At 53.4% G+C, this 15002-nt stretch overlaps 4 protein-coding genes across 4 annotated transcripts; 1 reads left to right on the top strand and 3 right to left on the bottom strand.

The window, feature by feature from the left end:
* Positions 1-1618: 1618 nt before the first annotated feature.
* On the top strand, positions 1619-3083 carry CCMA1212_002729 (uncharacterized protein; the record flags this gene model as incomplete). The annotated part of the gene is made up of 3 exons (XM_073700104.1): positions 1619-1776; positions 1858-2027; positions 2098-3083. 3 exons carry the CDS (start codon positions 1619-1621, stop codon positions 3081-3083), a joined length of 1314 nt encoding a protein of 437 aa, XP_073561378.1.
* A 363-nt stretch (positions 3084-3446) lies between these two features.
* On the bottom strand, positions 3447-3977 carry CCMA1212_002728 (U6 snRNA-associated Sm-like protein; the record flags this gene model as incomplete). Its single annotated transcript, XM_073700103.1, has 3 exons — positions 3447-3641; positions 3779-3855; positions 3950-3977. 3 exons carry the CDS (start codon positions 3975-3977, stop codon positions 3447-3449), a joined length of 300 nt encoding a protein of 99 aa, XP_073561379.1.
* A 1475-nt stretch (positions 3978-5452) lies between these two features.
* Positions 5453-6997, bottom strand: CCMA1212_002727 (Cyclin pch1; the record flags this gene model as incomplete). The annotated part of the gene is made up of 3 exons (XM_073700102.1): positions 5453-6301; positions 6407-6902; positions 6993-6997. 3 exons carry the CDS (start codon positions 6995-6997, stop codon positions 5453-5455), a joined length of 1350 nt encoding a protein of 449 aa, XP_073561674.1.
* Positions 6998-7368: 371 nt separating this feature from the next.
* Positions 7369-8928, bottom strand: CCMA1212_002726 (uncharacterized protein; the record flags this gene model as incomplete). Its single annotated transcript, XM_073700101.1, has 1 exon — positions 7369-8928. The coding sequence occupies one exon, from the start codon at positions 8926-8928 to the stop codon at positions 7369-7371; it is 1560 nt and encodes a 519-aa protein (XP_073561675.1).
* Positions 8929-15002: the final 6074 nt, after the last annotated feature.

Raw genomic sequence — 15002 nt, 5'->3', positions numbered from 1 at the left:
GGGCTCCCCCGGACGGTGTTTGCCTTGTGTCAGTCTGAGGGAGAGCCAGTCCTTTTTTCCTCCTCTTGTGGTGTTGTTTTTGCTTCCTAGCGTCTCTCGCGTCGCGTCCGCGTACAGAGGGCGAGGTTGCGCAAGTGCAAGTAGTGCGTTTCTTGTCCCTTTCCCTCATGTGTAACGTATATTCATTGTCCGGTAGACTTGACCATCTTCCCTGCTGCCAGCCCGTTTCCATGGCCAGATGCTTCTATCCTTGCGTTGTCAACCACTGATGTCCTGGGACAGCCTTGGTATGCAATATCCTCCTTCAACTTCAAGATACCAACCACCAGATATTACTGCATACGAAGCTGTCCATATTAGAAAGCCCCAGCGGCAGCAGAGCCGTGTCCAATGAGACGATCTGGCCATTTCCGATCGGGTTCCAGACTTGCATCATTGGTTGCACCTCGAGCTGCTGCGCATGCAGTCTCACAAGTTCTGCCAATGCAAGGTACCGCGCGTCCTGGATTTTGCAACAACAAAATTCGGTTGAATCAATGGCTCTGCGTAACGGTTTCGATTGCCCCTGCAGATGAATGCCACGTGTTTTCTTTGTGCTGCTGCGCTTTGCCGGAGCATGTCTGTTGCCCCGTGGCTGAAGGTGTTGTTGATTCGACATCACATCACGGCGTTGATAGGTATTCAGCAGTTGGAGGCGCCTAACCTGGAGAACGTCTGAGAATTCTACGCGACAATCCTGACCAGTAATTGAACAATAAGCAAGCCAGTCTCTTGCATTTCCATGGGCAAACTATACCCCATCAGTAAGAAAAGGCACATGCGATCGAGTCAACCAATCCATCTTGTGTCTTCCAACTTCCATGCTGCCATCCAAAAGAACAACCACCGCAGCCCAGAAAAGGCTGGAAACCGGCAGTAGCCGCACAAGGCAACCCAAGCAAACTGGACCTTTTAACACCCAATGTCCATTTTCAACAATCGTCTGCAGTGCAACTTCATGGGGGCAAGACTTGAAACCGATATATACCAAGAATTCGGTCCGCAGAAGCCATCACAGTAACAAACAGAAGTCGCATATCTAAGGACATCCGCTCACCAACAAAGCATTACTCTCTACTCCGTACGTGTTCCATCAGTCTGTGTCTCCGTAACCCGTATTATTTCGGCCGTCGCCGGCCGCTGAGGAGGCGCACCAAACGGGGCAAGCTCCGTCTGCCGCGGACGCAACAATCTGCGATTATCTCAGCCAAAAAATGTCCCATCACAGTGAAAGAACGAGAAACCCCGCCATCTCTTGCTCTCGGCGCCGATCCTCCATCTTTTTTCCTTTTTGACCGTTGATCAAAGGGTACCTACCGAAGAAGTGGCTTAAGGATTTTCCCCCTGGACGGAATCTTTCTGTTTATAAACACGTACCCCCGGACATCGAAGATCATTGATATTTTCTCTCTCCATCGTTGCTGCTGCTGCTTCTTCTTCAACAGCGTGGCGTTGCTGTGCCTTGGATCCTGCCTTTTACTTCAAACTTGACCCCTCCAAGACCCTCTAAGCCTCATCGTCAAAGTCGGTAACGGAGATGGCTCCCAAATGCAAAATTATCCTCGACACCGATCCCGGTATGTCATCTTCTACCCAGACATCTTCGAAATGGCAAAAGCTTACTTTCATCACAGGCGTCGACGATGTCATGGCCCTTCTCCTGGCCCTCAGCGCCTCTCCCGAAGAGCTCGAGCTGGCCATGATCTCCGTCACATACGGCAACGTCCCGCTGCAGTCGTAAGTCGTCTGTCATGGGAATTCTATGCAATATCCGTTGATACTCATCGATTTCGAGAACTGGCTGACCCCTGTTTCTAGCTGCCTTCGCAACGTGGCTGCCATGTACCACGTCCTGGAAAAGGAATTCGAGTGGAGGAAATCCCAAGGCCGTCCCGAGGGCTATGAGACGCTCAAGGCTCACAAGACTCTTATCGCCGCGGGAGCTGAGCACTCCCTCGCCGACCCCGTCTTGGCTGCTGACTACTTCCGTACGTTGAGACTCGATGAGAAAGGTCACTTTCCCTTATGAGAGATGCCTGACTGAGACCAATCATGTAGATGGCGCTGATGGACTGCACAACGTCCATGATATTCACATTGACCTGAGCCCCGCCGAGACGTGGAAGGCTCTCTTTGACAAGGAGGATGGCACTGACCACGGCCCCTCTTACCATCGCTTCAAAGCCTCCAAGGAGCCCGCCCACAAGGAGATGCTGCGTCTTCTCAGAGAGAACCCTCCAGACACCATTAGCATCCTGGCCGTCGGGCCCCTCACAAACGTCGCCCTGGCAGCTACCGAAGACCCCGAGACTTTCCTCCGAGTCAAGGAGCTCGTCGTCATGGGCGGAGCCGTCGAGGTTCCCGGCAACGTCACTCCCACGGCCGAGTTCAACACCTACGCGGACCCCCTCGCCGCCGCTCTCGTCTATGCCCTCACTTCGCCGACCCCTGCCTCGACCCTCCCTCCTATCCCTAGCCATGTCAACATCAAGCCCTACCCCGCCAAGCTTTCTCGCCGTCTCAAGGTCACCCTGTGCCCCCTGGACATCACCAACCGCCACTTCATCAACAAGAACTACTTCAACGAGAACGTCAAGCCTCTTGTCGATGCCGGCAGCCCTCTTGCCCGATGGACCGCCCACTTCATCAATGGAGCCTTCGACAAGATCGACTCCATGGAGGGAGACGGCCGGGAGCCCGAGCTGGCTCTGCATGACCCCTTCACCGTCTGGTACGTGCTTACCCACGACGATGCGCGATGGCAGACCCCCGCAAAGCCCGAGGACCTTCGCGTCGAGACGATTGGACAGTGGACCCGGGGATCCTACGTGCTCGACAAGCGTGTCCGCACCAAGCCCGGCGAGGCTGCCGGTGAGCTCTCAGAAAACCTCGAGGCCGACGACCACCTGGTGACTCTGGACGAGGTCCCCGGAGACACCATGGGTTGGCTGAGTGTCCGCAAGGGCAACAGACTCGGGCGGTTGATCAAGTCTCCTGGCGAGACCATCTTCAAGGAGGTCTGGATGCAGCGCGTATACCAATAGAGCATAGGTGATTTTTTTTTTCTCTTTGTTGGTACTTTTCCTGGATAGATGGAGCGCCATGTCAGTCAAACGTAGCTTGGGTATAGGAAATGAAGAAATAGCATTGAGATAGGATAAATCTAGACGGAGAATCGTACCTTTTCTTTGCAAGAAAGGCCGGCTTCATGCTTTGTACCATATGAACTCCAGGCGCTCCCAAGTGCCCAATACCGACCCATACTCAAACCAAACCAAGGCGGACGAAATTAGAACAAGACATCGAACAAAATCGACAAACTAGATTAGCCGTGCTTCCACCTGCCCTGCTTTTCCCCCAACGCCGCATCTTCAGAATCTGCGAGGTAGGGAAAAAGCGGGCGCGCCTTAAATGTGCTTGATGCCGCCTATTACCGTGCCCTTCACCTTTGTCCAGTCGATGCTCTTGTCCAGCGGCTCGTCGACGAGGCCCACGGAACAGACGTTGTCGCCCCGAACGAGGTACAACCCCAGCGGGACCTCTGCGGAGGGCTCCGGGTCGTCGGGCGTTCGGATGATTCTTTCCACGGCGCCTTTGAGGACCTGGTGGTTGTGCGCATGTAGCGGTTAGCTACCGTCTCTCTCTCCTTCGTGTCTTTTATCCTGGGCTGAGATGGCAAGCTCCCTCTACAAGAAGAGGAGGGGGGTTTTCCTTAGGAGGGGGATATGGGTTGACGTACTAGGTTTGTTGACCCATCACAAGCTGCGAGCTCTCCAACGAGGATTCGCGAATCGGCCGTGACGATGAGCACCGTCTCTGCAAAAGCACAGCGTCAGTGATCGGATTCAAACGGGGGGATTGTGTAGTTCTGCGGGGCTGGGATCGAGGGGTGTGCGTCTTTGTTGCGTACTGTTGAGATATCCTCCTAACGTGGCCATTGCGCGAAGAGGAGCTTTTGTAATAGGCAATCACCTCGAGGGGAAAGATGATGATGGCCGGCTTGGACGAGGATGGGAAGCTTGGGCTGGTTGGTTGCTTTGGGGGTGCAAGTTTATGGATGGTCTCTTTTTCGAGAAGCAGGGCCAAGCACCAGGAAGGTTGTAAGCTCTTGGGCGCGCTAAGCTGTTTCTGGGATGTTGCTGGTGGACTCGACTCCAGAGCTCGATCCTGCGATGCTTCGAGCTGCGGTTCGAAAGAGGGTTACGCATCAATAGGTAGGATAGATGGATTAGACCAAAAAGCTGTCTTTCTCTGTAGTCTAGAATCTACTCTCTGTAAACAAGGAGAAACACCGTGGGCAGATGGAGAAAACCTGGAGAATCTACCATAAACCTCCAACGCGTAAATCCAATCAAACATCAACTCCAGCCTCAACACCGATCTACAACCAACAACCCTTCAAGCTCATCAAACAAGTAGGCAGCAACAAGTCTCTTCTTCACCCCGTCAGTCGAGCCAACGTCAAAAGGCAATGAAAAGCTCTAATACGACACCCCAAAGTCGCGTCACCCAGAAGCAGTGTGATACCAGGGACACACCGAGCAAGAGTCCATATGCAAGCACACGAAACTCTCGCCCCACGCACCAAAAAGAAGAATCAATCATGAAAAACAAGTCTCGCGTGGAGACGTTTCAGAGATTAAAACTGAAAAGAACAGATACTACAACTTGATCTAAGCCAAAAGGCAAAGAGCGCTGGAGAAGGGAAAAAGAAGAAAAGAAAGAGAAAAGAGGAAGGATGGGCTGCAGAAGGGATTTTAGTAGATGCCTTGGGGCGGTCAGGGCGTTGAAGAGGTGCTGGCAGAATTGGCTGCGTCGATTGGATGATGCCGTTTGCACGATGAACGAGAGCTTGAGATGAATCCTCAGCTTTGTGACAAGTGACTGCAGCTTGCCAAGAACAATCGGCCATTATTCACCGAAGCGCTCATTCACCAGCCCATCACCACTGAGACTTCTATGACGTACAAGATACCTACTTGTGCAGAGGACACGCTGCCCCAGAATAGATGATAGAGTCAATTTGCATACTACTTGGGATATCAAGCTCTGTCCAGCCACCACAAGGGAACAAGGGGAATAGAAAAACAAAAGACATAAGGAAACCCGGCTCCCAGCTCAAACAAGTCACAAGTTAAGCCATTGTGCCTATGCGGCAGCCTCTATCCAACAAAACCAGGTCGATGTGAGCAGCTCTTTGAAAGAAGAAAATACAGTCCCCCAACGCCGTCCTTGAGCTCGCAGCATTACCTCAAGTCGATACGGAATCCTTCACACCTTTGCCAGGGCCGTTCCGTCGTGCCATTGTAATACAGAAAAACAATGAAAAATAGCAGCATGGTTAGTAGAGATACCCGAACGCCAAAGCTCCCCTAGAGCAAGGTTGAAAAGCCGAGCACGCCTGTGCCGCAGCCTAGTCTTCAACCAGCTCGCCCTCGTCTTCCGAGAGTCTGGCCCTCTTTTCGGCCCTTTCGCTTTCGACAGATAGGTCTGCCTCTGCATCTTTTCTCTTGGAGGGAGACCGTGGCGCGTAATCCCCGTCGCCAACAGCCTTGGAAGAACCATCGTGCTCCTTGTCCCTCGTATCCGAATGCCGATCGGTTGCTCCGTTCATCTTGGGGCCCGGGCTGTGGCTCTCTCGGTCGAGCTCCATCGGCGTTCCAGCATTGGACGATTGGGTGTCGTTCAGCGCATCGTGCCGTCGTCTGGTGTTTTCAAGGTGGAAAGCGGGCGATGGTAGCGACGGGTTCTGCTTCCTAAGCGGATTCTCCGTGTAGAACTGACGCATCGTCTCTACAGCCTTTGCACAGCACTCTTCGCTCCCCTTCAGAAACTTCCACCAGGCTTCGCCATTCACGTCGTCAATCTGTTGATTCGTGTGGGCGCAAGCAAAATAGATGGAGCTGATGGCGACATCCCTTGCTTCAATCAACAGCGGCAAGGCCGTCAAGCACGCGTCGTTGCAGAATGCCCAAGCGGCTTGCCGCAGCTGTTTGTTGTGGATGACCTCCAGCTGTCCGAGGAGCTCAAAAAGGTGACGGTAGGGATTGTCAATCATCAGATCGAATGCCAGTTGTTCCAGCATGACCTCCTCGTAGGTTAAGATGCTGTCCCTCCACCGCCAGTATTCCTTGCTCTGCTCATCGATGATCAATTTCGTGTTTTTCTGGGCGACTCGAGCAACGGCGACAATGATCTCCTTGGTCTTTCTGCAGTTCTCTTCGGTCTTGTTTGCCAGGAACAGGGAGGTTGCGGCGATGTTCTGTGCGTACAAAGTCAGTCGTTATTTTGGCCATGTACAAGTCGACGTAGACTGAAGGAGCAAAAGGAAATGGAAAAGAAAAGAAAAGGGAGGAACAGCACGTACGTAATGATGAATGCCCCCCTTCTCCTGAACCATGCTGCAGCGCATATAAAATCTGTGAAAGAAGACCCCGGCTACCCACAGCGTTATCTGTGGTAGATCGAGCATCACGCCAGCCTGGTATATGAAGTTGATGCCCTTGGCTCTCCTGAGCCTCTCTTCCGCGGGCGAGATTCCGTCGATGATCGAGGGCGTGCTAAGCACCTCGTCTGTAGTAAAGAACCACTGGTTCGGCAGCGCCAGCGGCGTTTGCTCCCCAGATCGCGAAGGGGTCTGCTGGCTGGACATGCCTGACGGCCTGGGAGGAGACGTGCGCGCGCTGTGCTGGGGAGGCGTGGGCGCGGCCGGCGGGACTTCGCGACGGCGAGGAGGCGATCGAGAGGGCCTCTCGTGGCGCGCAGAGCCCGACAGCGTCGGCGGTTGATATCCCTCTCGCGGGGGGCGATAGCGGTCGATGCTCGCCATTGCTGTGGGGCAGTTATAGCGATTTGGCGATTGACTGGGGGCAGCGACTGCGAGATGTCATCGAGAGCGTCGGTGTCGGATAAGCCTGCTTTTCTTTCACTCGGTGGACCGCAGCCAGCTGGACGTCATGACGAAGTCTGAAAATGGGCGGCGCGACAGACCATGGACGAGATCGTGGTTAAAGCTATGACCCGTCCTTTCTTATCTAATCTGGAGCGGCGAGTCACATGACTAAGCAGGTAGTAGTACGTAATCCACGCTGAAGGGAGCAAGCAGAGGAATGCAAAGTGTCACTGTACAGTACTTGCCTGTACATGTTTGCCTCTATTGCTTTGACACTGTCCTCAGTTTGCTCTCAGTCCCATTTTAGTGGTAGAATCTTTTGTGCGCTCTTTGGGTTCACCTTTTGGAACACTGAAACATAATTTACCGTGCCAAACCTGGGTATCTATTCCGACGTGCCTTGTGATTCCATTCAAACAATATGGACAGCCTCGTGACTATAATGCTTCGCCGTCATTCCTCCCCCACAACTTCACCGTGCGGTCGTGTCCTCCACTCACAATCCATCGTCCGTCTCTGCTATAGTCGACACTGGCCACTGGGGCAGTGTGTCCGCTCAGCGTTTGCACCAGGGTCCAGTCATCAGCCGAGAAAATCTTGACGTCCCGATCGAAACCGCTCGAGATGAAGAAGGTGCCGGCCTTCTTTGGTAGCTGGGCACCCTTATCGTCCTGCCCCGGCGGGGTGCCGAGCAGAGGGTCATCCAGGCCCTTGAACCATCGCATATCCGAGACAGCGCTGTTGTGGGCACCAATACCGCCCGTCCTCTGCACCTTTCGAACGTCCCAGCACTTGATCCATCCATCAGCCGAGCCGGACAGGACTCGGTGGCCATCGGGGCTCCAGTCCAGGGCGTGTATCGGTTTGATGTGTCCATCCAAATGTCCGTCGAGAATCATGACTGTCCGGCCCGATCGCAGATCCCATATCCTGCCAATGCTGTCCAGGCCTGCGCTAGCAAGAAGAGAGCCATCGGTGTTGAAGCTGACGGCGTAGACACCGCGAGAGTGGCCCTCTTGCAACAGAAGCTCGGCATTCTTCTCAACGTCCCAAAGTCGCCATGAGGTATCTTCCGAGGCAGATGCCAGGTACCGTCCAGATGGGTGAAATTCCACTCGGCAAACTCGCTGCGCGTGTCCTTTGAAGGTGGTGAGAGGAGTGTCTTGGTTCAAAGACCACAAGTGAATCAATCCCTCGGCACCGCCCGACGCAAGGTTGACCGCATCTGGGGAGACTCCGCTCTCTGGCAAGGTGGCCCCCGGAAACCACGAAATGCCGCTGATCTTGTTGGTATGGCCACGGAAACTCATCTTCTCCGTAAGGTTCTCTGTATCGATGAGCTTCACTTGGCCCCCCCAGTTACCCACAGCAATCAACTCCCCGCTTGGTGAGAATCTGGTCATGCTGATATGTCTCTCGCCAATGGTCTGACTTCCTTGCAGCTCAAAGGCTTGTAATCTCTCCTTGATGTGCTTGCGGAACTTGACATGTGTCCGCAGGGGTATCGTAGACTCGGCCTTTTGAAAAGCTGTCCTTCGCTTTGCCCGCGGCAATGAATATTCCGCAATGTTGATGCGAGCTTGCAGTAGCTCGGGCCCTCCTCTTGAGTAAAACTCCTCTTCTTGTTCTTCCTCCTCCTCCTCGGGTACATCCTCCATGGTTATGTCGCCGCTCTCGAGCCCAGCCATCTCCGCCTGGATCGTCAAGAGCTCTCGCAGTCGGTCTCGGCGATCGGCTGGCCCTTCACCGAACAGGGTTATGGGCTCACCCATCTCTCGGAGCTTGGCACGAACTCGTCCATCGTCGGTCGGGACAGCAATTGTGGCAGCGAGTCGTTTTCGATTGAACTGGTTGAGGATTGCGGATGCCTTCTCCGGCGGGGCGCCGTCGCCCATGTTCATTTCGTAGTCATGATCTTCTGGGACGTCTTCCAGAGCAATGCCCGTGGGCTGCTGCTCCGCGTCCTCCACGTATGCTTGTCGTGATGGGTGCATCATCTTGTCGAGAGGGGTTGAGGGATGGACTGTCGTGACAGAAGAATGGTCCTCGTGAGAACCTAGCGAGATGATCTCGTGAGGTCTGTGAAGCAATGCAGAGTTCAGGTCAAGACGTGGAATCCAAAGAAGAAAGGACAATCCCGTAAGCCAAGTTCAAGTAGTCAAGACGAGTGCCTGCCAATTTTCGACAACAGCGCGACTCTGTATCTCGTCACCAATTCGCGCTTCACCAGTGCATCATTTCAAGGCGAGGCTGCCAGCCGATCTCCAGGCAAGCTTTTGGAGCTTCGAAAATCGAGACTGCCGTTCATTGGCGGGTCACTATTAGGTAAGCGAGTGCTCTGGTTTGAGGTCCCAGTCTTACCTTAGCTTTAGGCCTAGCGTTCACTGAAGCTGCAAATGTTCAACAAGCAAAAGATGATGAACCCCAGTATTACAGTATCTGTGTATTCAATATGCTTTCGTATGCCTGCCTTGAAACTGTTGGACAGAGAACGGTCTATTTTCACGGGATTTGGTGGGCCAACGCACAGAAAATGGTAACCACGAAGATGTTGGACCTTCATGTGCTACATGAACACGGCCAAGTCTTGGGTACTACAAGAAGAGGTTCTACCCGTCCAGAGTATCTGGTCAACGACACCAGAGCAACAAGGAATTTTACGAGGAAAAAAAATGCTCGAATATCATGCGATGGAATCTTTGTGTAGTTTCTTCTGTCAACTAGTGGTCTACATGCCTGAGTAGTGGAACCCGTCGTTAACCGTGGTCATCGAGATGCAGTCTTTCAGCCAGGGGTGCTCCTGACGGCACTCATTCGCCACGAATCGACAGATTCAGCAAGTCAGACCTCTTCCACGTCGTACTGCAGATGGGGCTTCACAGAGTGTTCGTGCCGTGAACAAGGCAAGCTCTATCAGGACAGTCATTCCTGCACGACATGTTCGATGGATAAATAAAGAAAGAAAGGTATCTGCAGGTACAAATGCACAAAGAGGCAAAACAAGAGGCACAGATGCCCTGTCGAAATAACCAGAAGCACACAATCAGTCATTTCCATGTTGACGTATCGTGGAAAGCAGGCACGCCGGAGTGGCCGCTGGCTGACCTAACTGGCATTCCGGGGGTGCCAACCAGCGTGCATGGCATGTGCAAGATGCTGGACCAATTGCAGCCCAGGAAACTCGACGACGATGCGCGAATGCTGGGATTGCAGGTTCCCCTGCGTCTATGCTGGAGCGCCAGAGCAGCTGACAGGGCCGTGAAGTGATTCAAACACGTCACGGAGTGGCTGATTTCGCTTCCACTCACGACGATCAGGTTTCACTTTTTGCCTCTCTTCCATTCTTTTCGTGATCCGGGGCAATCGTACGATGGATCTCTGGGGTTTGTTTGTTATCCAACTTTTTTTTTTCCCCTTCAGCCCTCTTTTTCTGTGTGGAGAGAGCCTAACTTTGCCGGAACAAGGTTTAGCGGCCTCTGGCATCCCCGGCCCTGCGCTGACATGTGCTGTGCGAAATAACTTTTGCCCACCTGCAGTTAAAGTCTGCAGCAAGCGAGCGCTGCTGAATCCGCTGAATCCCGCGACCAGCTCCCCTGGCAAGGAAAGTCTCCAAGGGCTGATAACAGGGGTCAAAAAGGGCTCAAGTGAGCAGCAGGTGAGGCTGCCCGCAGGCTAAGCCCGGGCCGTGACAGAGAGGGAAAAAAAAAAAAAAGTGAGGTGCACTTTTTCTGCCCTTTGGTGGTCAACTAATTACTAAAAATATTTCGCCCGTGGGATTGGCCGGCCGCCTGCCTCTTCTGCCATTACTTCCTTCCTTGCTTTCCCTTCGTTTCCCTTCCTTCTTTTGTTTTCGTTCCTCACACCTTTTGGTGAAACAAACGCAATATTTTCGCTTCTTCGCACTCTTGCCTTGGAACCGGTTACTCACAAATGCATATACAAGACACCTCTGATCTGCCCTCGTCCTTCTTCAGGTACCAGATGCGTGTGTCGAGCCGCCTTGAGTCTCAGCGTCAAACCGAATCCGCGCAGCGAGTAGATCCGGAGCGCCGCCGTGGTACGCCTTGAGAGCAGCGAGTTTTGCGACCCAGGGGTTTACGGGCTTCTGGCTGTCGTCGTCTTTCTATCGTTGCGATTGCAGCCCGGATACAGTGAGCTGTATCCGCCGTCATCATGATCAAGCAAGCTTCAGGCTCTCCCCCGGCGGTGGCGCTGTCCACTGTACGTGGCTTCCAGGTGACCCCGGTGGCATCTGGAGATGAGGATTCTGACAATGGCATCTGTGACACGCCACGTCTTTCGGCCCCTCGTGGTCGTTCTCGTATCGACGACGTTGTGAGCGCCAACTGCAGCCCGGTTCTGCGCAGCACAGCTTCGCCAAGGATGTCGGGAATCGCCAAACTGCGCCTGCAGATGGAGCCTCTGAGCCTTGATCCGGCATCGCGCTCCTCATCCATGTCTCGAAATGGTACCCTCCTGAATTCACAGACCAGCCTCGAGGACATGAGCCGCTCCCAGAGCCGGGATGGGAGTCGCAGTGAAAGTGGCAGCGACCTTTCTGATGGCGGGTCGATGAGTTACGAAGTCAACTTGGAGAACGACTTCGTCAGTGAAAGCGTGCGCGGTCGATCGTTTATCGAACCTCTGGAGGGCGGACTGAACCCGAGACGTAAGATGACGTCGGATGATTTCGAGCCGCTGCGATGCCTTGGCAAAGGAACTTATGGCACGGTTGTGCTGGTGAAGCAACGCACCACCGGGAAGCTCTACGCTCAGAAGCAGTTCAAGAAGGCATCTCTGGTCGTCCACAAGAAGCTGGTCGAACAGACCAAGACGGAGCGGCAGATTTTGGAATCAGTCAACCGACATCCCTTTGTGGTCAAGCTCTTTTACGCTTTCCAGGATCAAGAGAAGCTCTATCTGATTCTGGAGTACGGACAGGGCGGAGAGTTGTTCACTCATCTTAACACGGAGAAGATGTTTTCCGAATCGGTGGCCGCCTTCTACATGGCTGAAATGCTTCTGGCCATTTCACACCTTCACGATACTCTGGGCGTGGTATACCGTGACCTCAAGCCTGAGAATTGTCTTCTCGACGCAGAGGGTCATCTCTTGCTGACGGATTTTGGCCTCTCGAAGGTGGCAGTCGACCAGTCGGAAGACAGCTGCAACTCCATCTTGGGCACAGTCGAGTACATGGCACCCGAGGTGATTCAGGGGAAGAAGTACGGCAAGGCCGTGGACTGGTGGTCGTTTGGAGCTCTCGCATACGACCTGATGACGGGAAACCCTCCCTTCCGGGGAGGAAACCATGCCAAGATCCAGGACAACATTGTCAAGCAGAAGCTCGTGCTGCCCTACTACCTCAGCCTGGACGCCAAAGATCTTCTCACCCGGCTACTGAGGAAAGATCCCAACAAACGACTGGGCGCAGTGATGCCCAAGGATATGCAAACGATGAAGAAGCATCGATTCTTCCGCAAGATTGACTGGAAGAAGCTGGCTGCACGAGAGATGGAACCGCCCATCCAGCCCATGATCACCGACCCTGAATTGGCGGAGAACTTTGCACCGGAGTTCACGGAGCTGTCGTTGAGCCCCACGGTATCGTCAAGGGACATTTGGCCAGCAAGCCTGCCCAAGGACGACCCGTTTGGCGGCTTCAGCTTTGTGGCATCGTCAAGCCTGCTCGAGAGCGGGGGTTACTTGACAAGTCGTTAAAATAGACTAGAGATAGTGCCGGAAGCATAAGCATGAACATCCGAACCGGCGTTAAAGAAGGGGCGTTGAAAGATCAGGATAGATCGCATCGTCTAGATACATCTTTCAGGGAGAGGGACTAGAGGTACTGACCTACTAGGTAGCTAAGCTACATGTAGTATTGATTCCACAGCTTGCAGCTCAGATAGATACTAATGGAGTTCTGGGAGCATTGTTTCTTTGCACGCAACGGTTATGCTTCATCTGGACGGAGAACTTGTGTCCTAATGTCCGTGCTCCCGATATATGACGGTCCCAAGAATCAAGTCGGCTATAGTAGCTCTTTGTAGGTTTATTCTTAGATACCCAAGGCGCTGGTAGAAAGCGGAGAGGACGGTGTCCCGAGATAGATACCTAGCTGTATCGACACCCCGCCTCGGGACAGTTGATGGCTTGTCTATCGCTCATGTAAACTGCCCTCGCTGACTTTGGAAAAGATTCAGTCGGTGTCGTGTTGTCAAGATACCTATGGGAGACGTATGGCTGGCGTGTTGGGTGGTTTGATGTAGAATGAATGCAGCAATTACTATTTTGGATGGAAAGGTGAGGTAACAACTTCAATGCTTGTTTGAGGCCGGAATTTCGGTATAGGGAGTGGCTATGCACGCTGGCAGTTCTTCAACGACGATTCTATTCGTGGCGAACTTGAAAGGTAGCTGTGATGTGTAGTTGATGGGTTCAAGCTTTGTACAGCCAAAGAATTGGTGTACTGCTGTAAGTGGTAATAGCTACTACCTCAGATTGTAGTCTAGACAAATGATGGGTAAGAGCGGAGGATTTCAACAGCGGCAACTGCGATCTCGAGATGGATTACTAACCACACCGAAGCTCAAAGTCTTGCTCTTTAGTGGAAGAGAGAAACCATGACCTGGAAAGCTTTTTTTTTTTTTACTTGAATTGAAGTCGTCGTCGACAACAACGCACAGCCATGGCCTGCCCACCACTCTGCATTACGCGAAAGCCATGGCCTGAGCTTGCCGTATCGGGCATCGTGGCCAGCAGGAGACAAGGAGGCAGTGCTGCGGTAAAGCAAAAGAAGCTTTTGAGGTGCCCGTCCCTAGCTGACCTACACACAAAACGAGGCGTGACGCGAGACGGCTCATACCAGCGGCTGGAGAGCCTAAACAGCTCAATTACGAGATGCTACAGCGCTTTGATACTCTCCTATCTATCGACATCGACGATTCAACACTCGGAAGGAGAGGTAGATACACAAAATCCAGGAGCTGGTTCTGCTGCATCTGACTGAGAACCAAAATCTGGAGTTGGGATATTTGCCCGGTTCGGAGAGTTAGATCCTCCGGCGGCCCAAAATATCCATGGCAGTCAGCACTCAAAGAGGTTGTTTGAGACTCTACCTGGTCCCATCTCACCAACAAGCCATGACCCGGTCAGAGGTGCCGCCAGGCTGGTGACTGGAGCCCAGATTGCGGTAAAGGACGCGAGGACGATAACTGGCACGAAGCAGAAACGCGCCACGCCGCTAGCTGCTGCCCTGCGCCTCGCTTGTGACACTCGATTTGCGCTCTGGTTGCCCAGAGAGATATCGAACAGGCATTCCTCCATGTTGCTGTCATCACTTGCGTTGTCAGCATGTGCCGTTTCTACCGTCGGTCTGCTTTGTATAGCATGTTTCCGGCAGATCACAGACGGGTTGCTCCGAGCTCGAGAGAGGGACAGAGAGAGTAGGCGAGGGAAACGGCGGGATTGAGGTCGACATGATCAAGCTTTGCATCAATGGCGTCGTCGTGCCCCCAGCGTTACTTTCTGCCGCTGTGGCTTGAGGTGGGAGGGAGACGGCGGATTCGAGACCACGAAACGCGCAAGCCGATGCAGCAGGAACCATGTGCGCCCCTGGCTGCCGTCTCTTCCAACCAGCGTGCCTGATTACCTTCGTCTCGACGCCCACTGGCGCCAGCAGAAACAGAGCCAAGTCCCTGCTAGGGTGATGCTCTTAGACCGATTCGCATTCTGCAGCAACTTTGAACAACCCGCCCGCTTGGGACTGCAGTTGTGGTACCCCCGCCAGAACGCAGCCTCACGTTGATGACCTCCTCCGCTGCAACCCAATGCTAGCCTGCGCGCTCTTTTGAAACGAGAGCTATGACGCGTCCCATTCTGCTTGTTCCGACCCAACGCTACCAAGCACGACGATTTGTGTCTACATACGAAGGCGGTTCTCATCCCATCACTTTGAGTCGATGAGAGTCCGGAGTCAGCTTGTTTTGTTCCCTGGTCGGATGGACAGGAGAAAGTTTACTTCTAGTCTACAGTAAGTCTTGGACCCATCTGGATACTCCAGTGATGAAGT

This window comes from Trichoderma ghanense (assembly GCF_004382785.1).
Source record: "Trichoderma ghanense strain CCMA-1212 chromosome Unknown scaffold_2, whole genome shotgun sequence".
NCBI classification, from domain to species: Eukaryota; Fungi; Ascomycota; class Sordariomycetes; order Hypocreales; family Hypocreaceae; genus Trichoderma; species Trichoderma ghanense.
The sequence above is the reverse complement of the archived record's forward strand: the minus strand, read 5'-3'. Positions and strand labels throughout refer to the sequence as shown.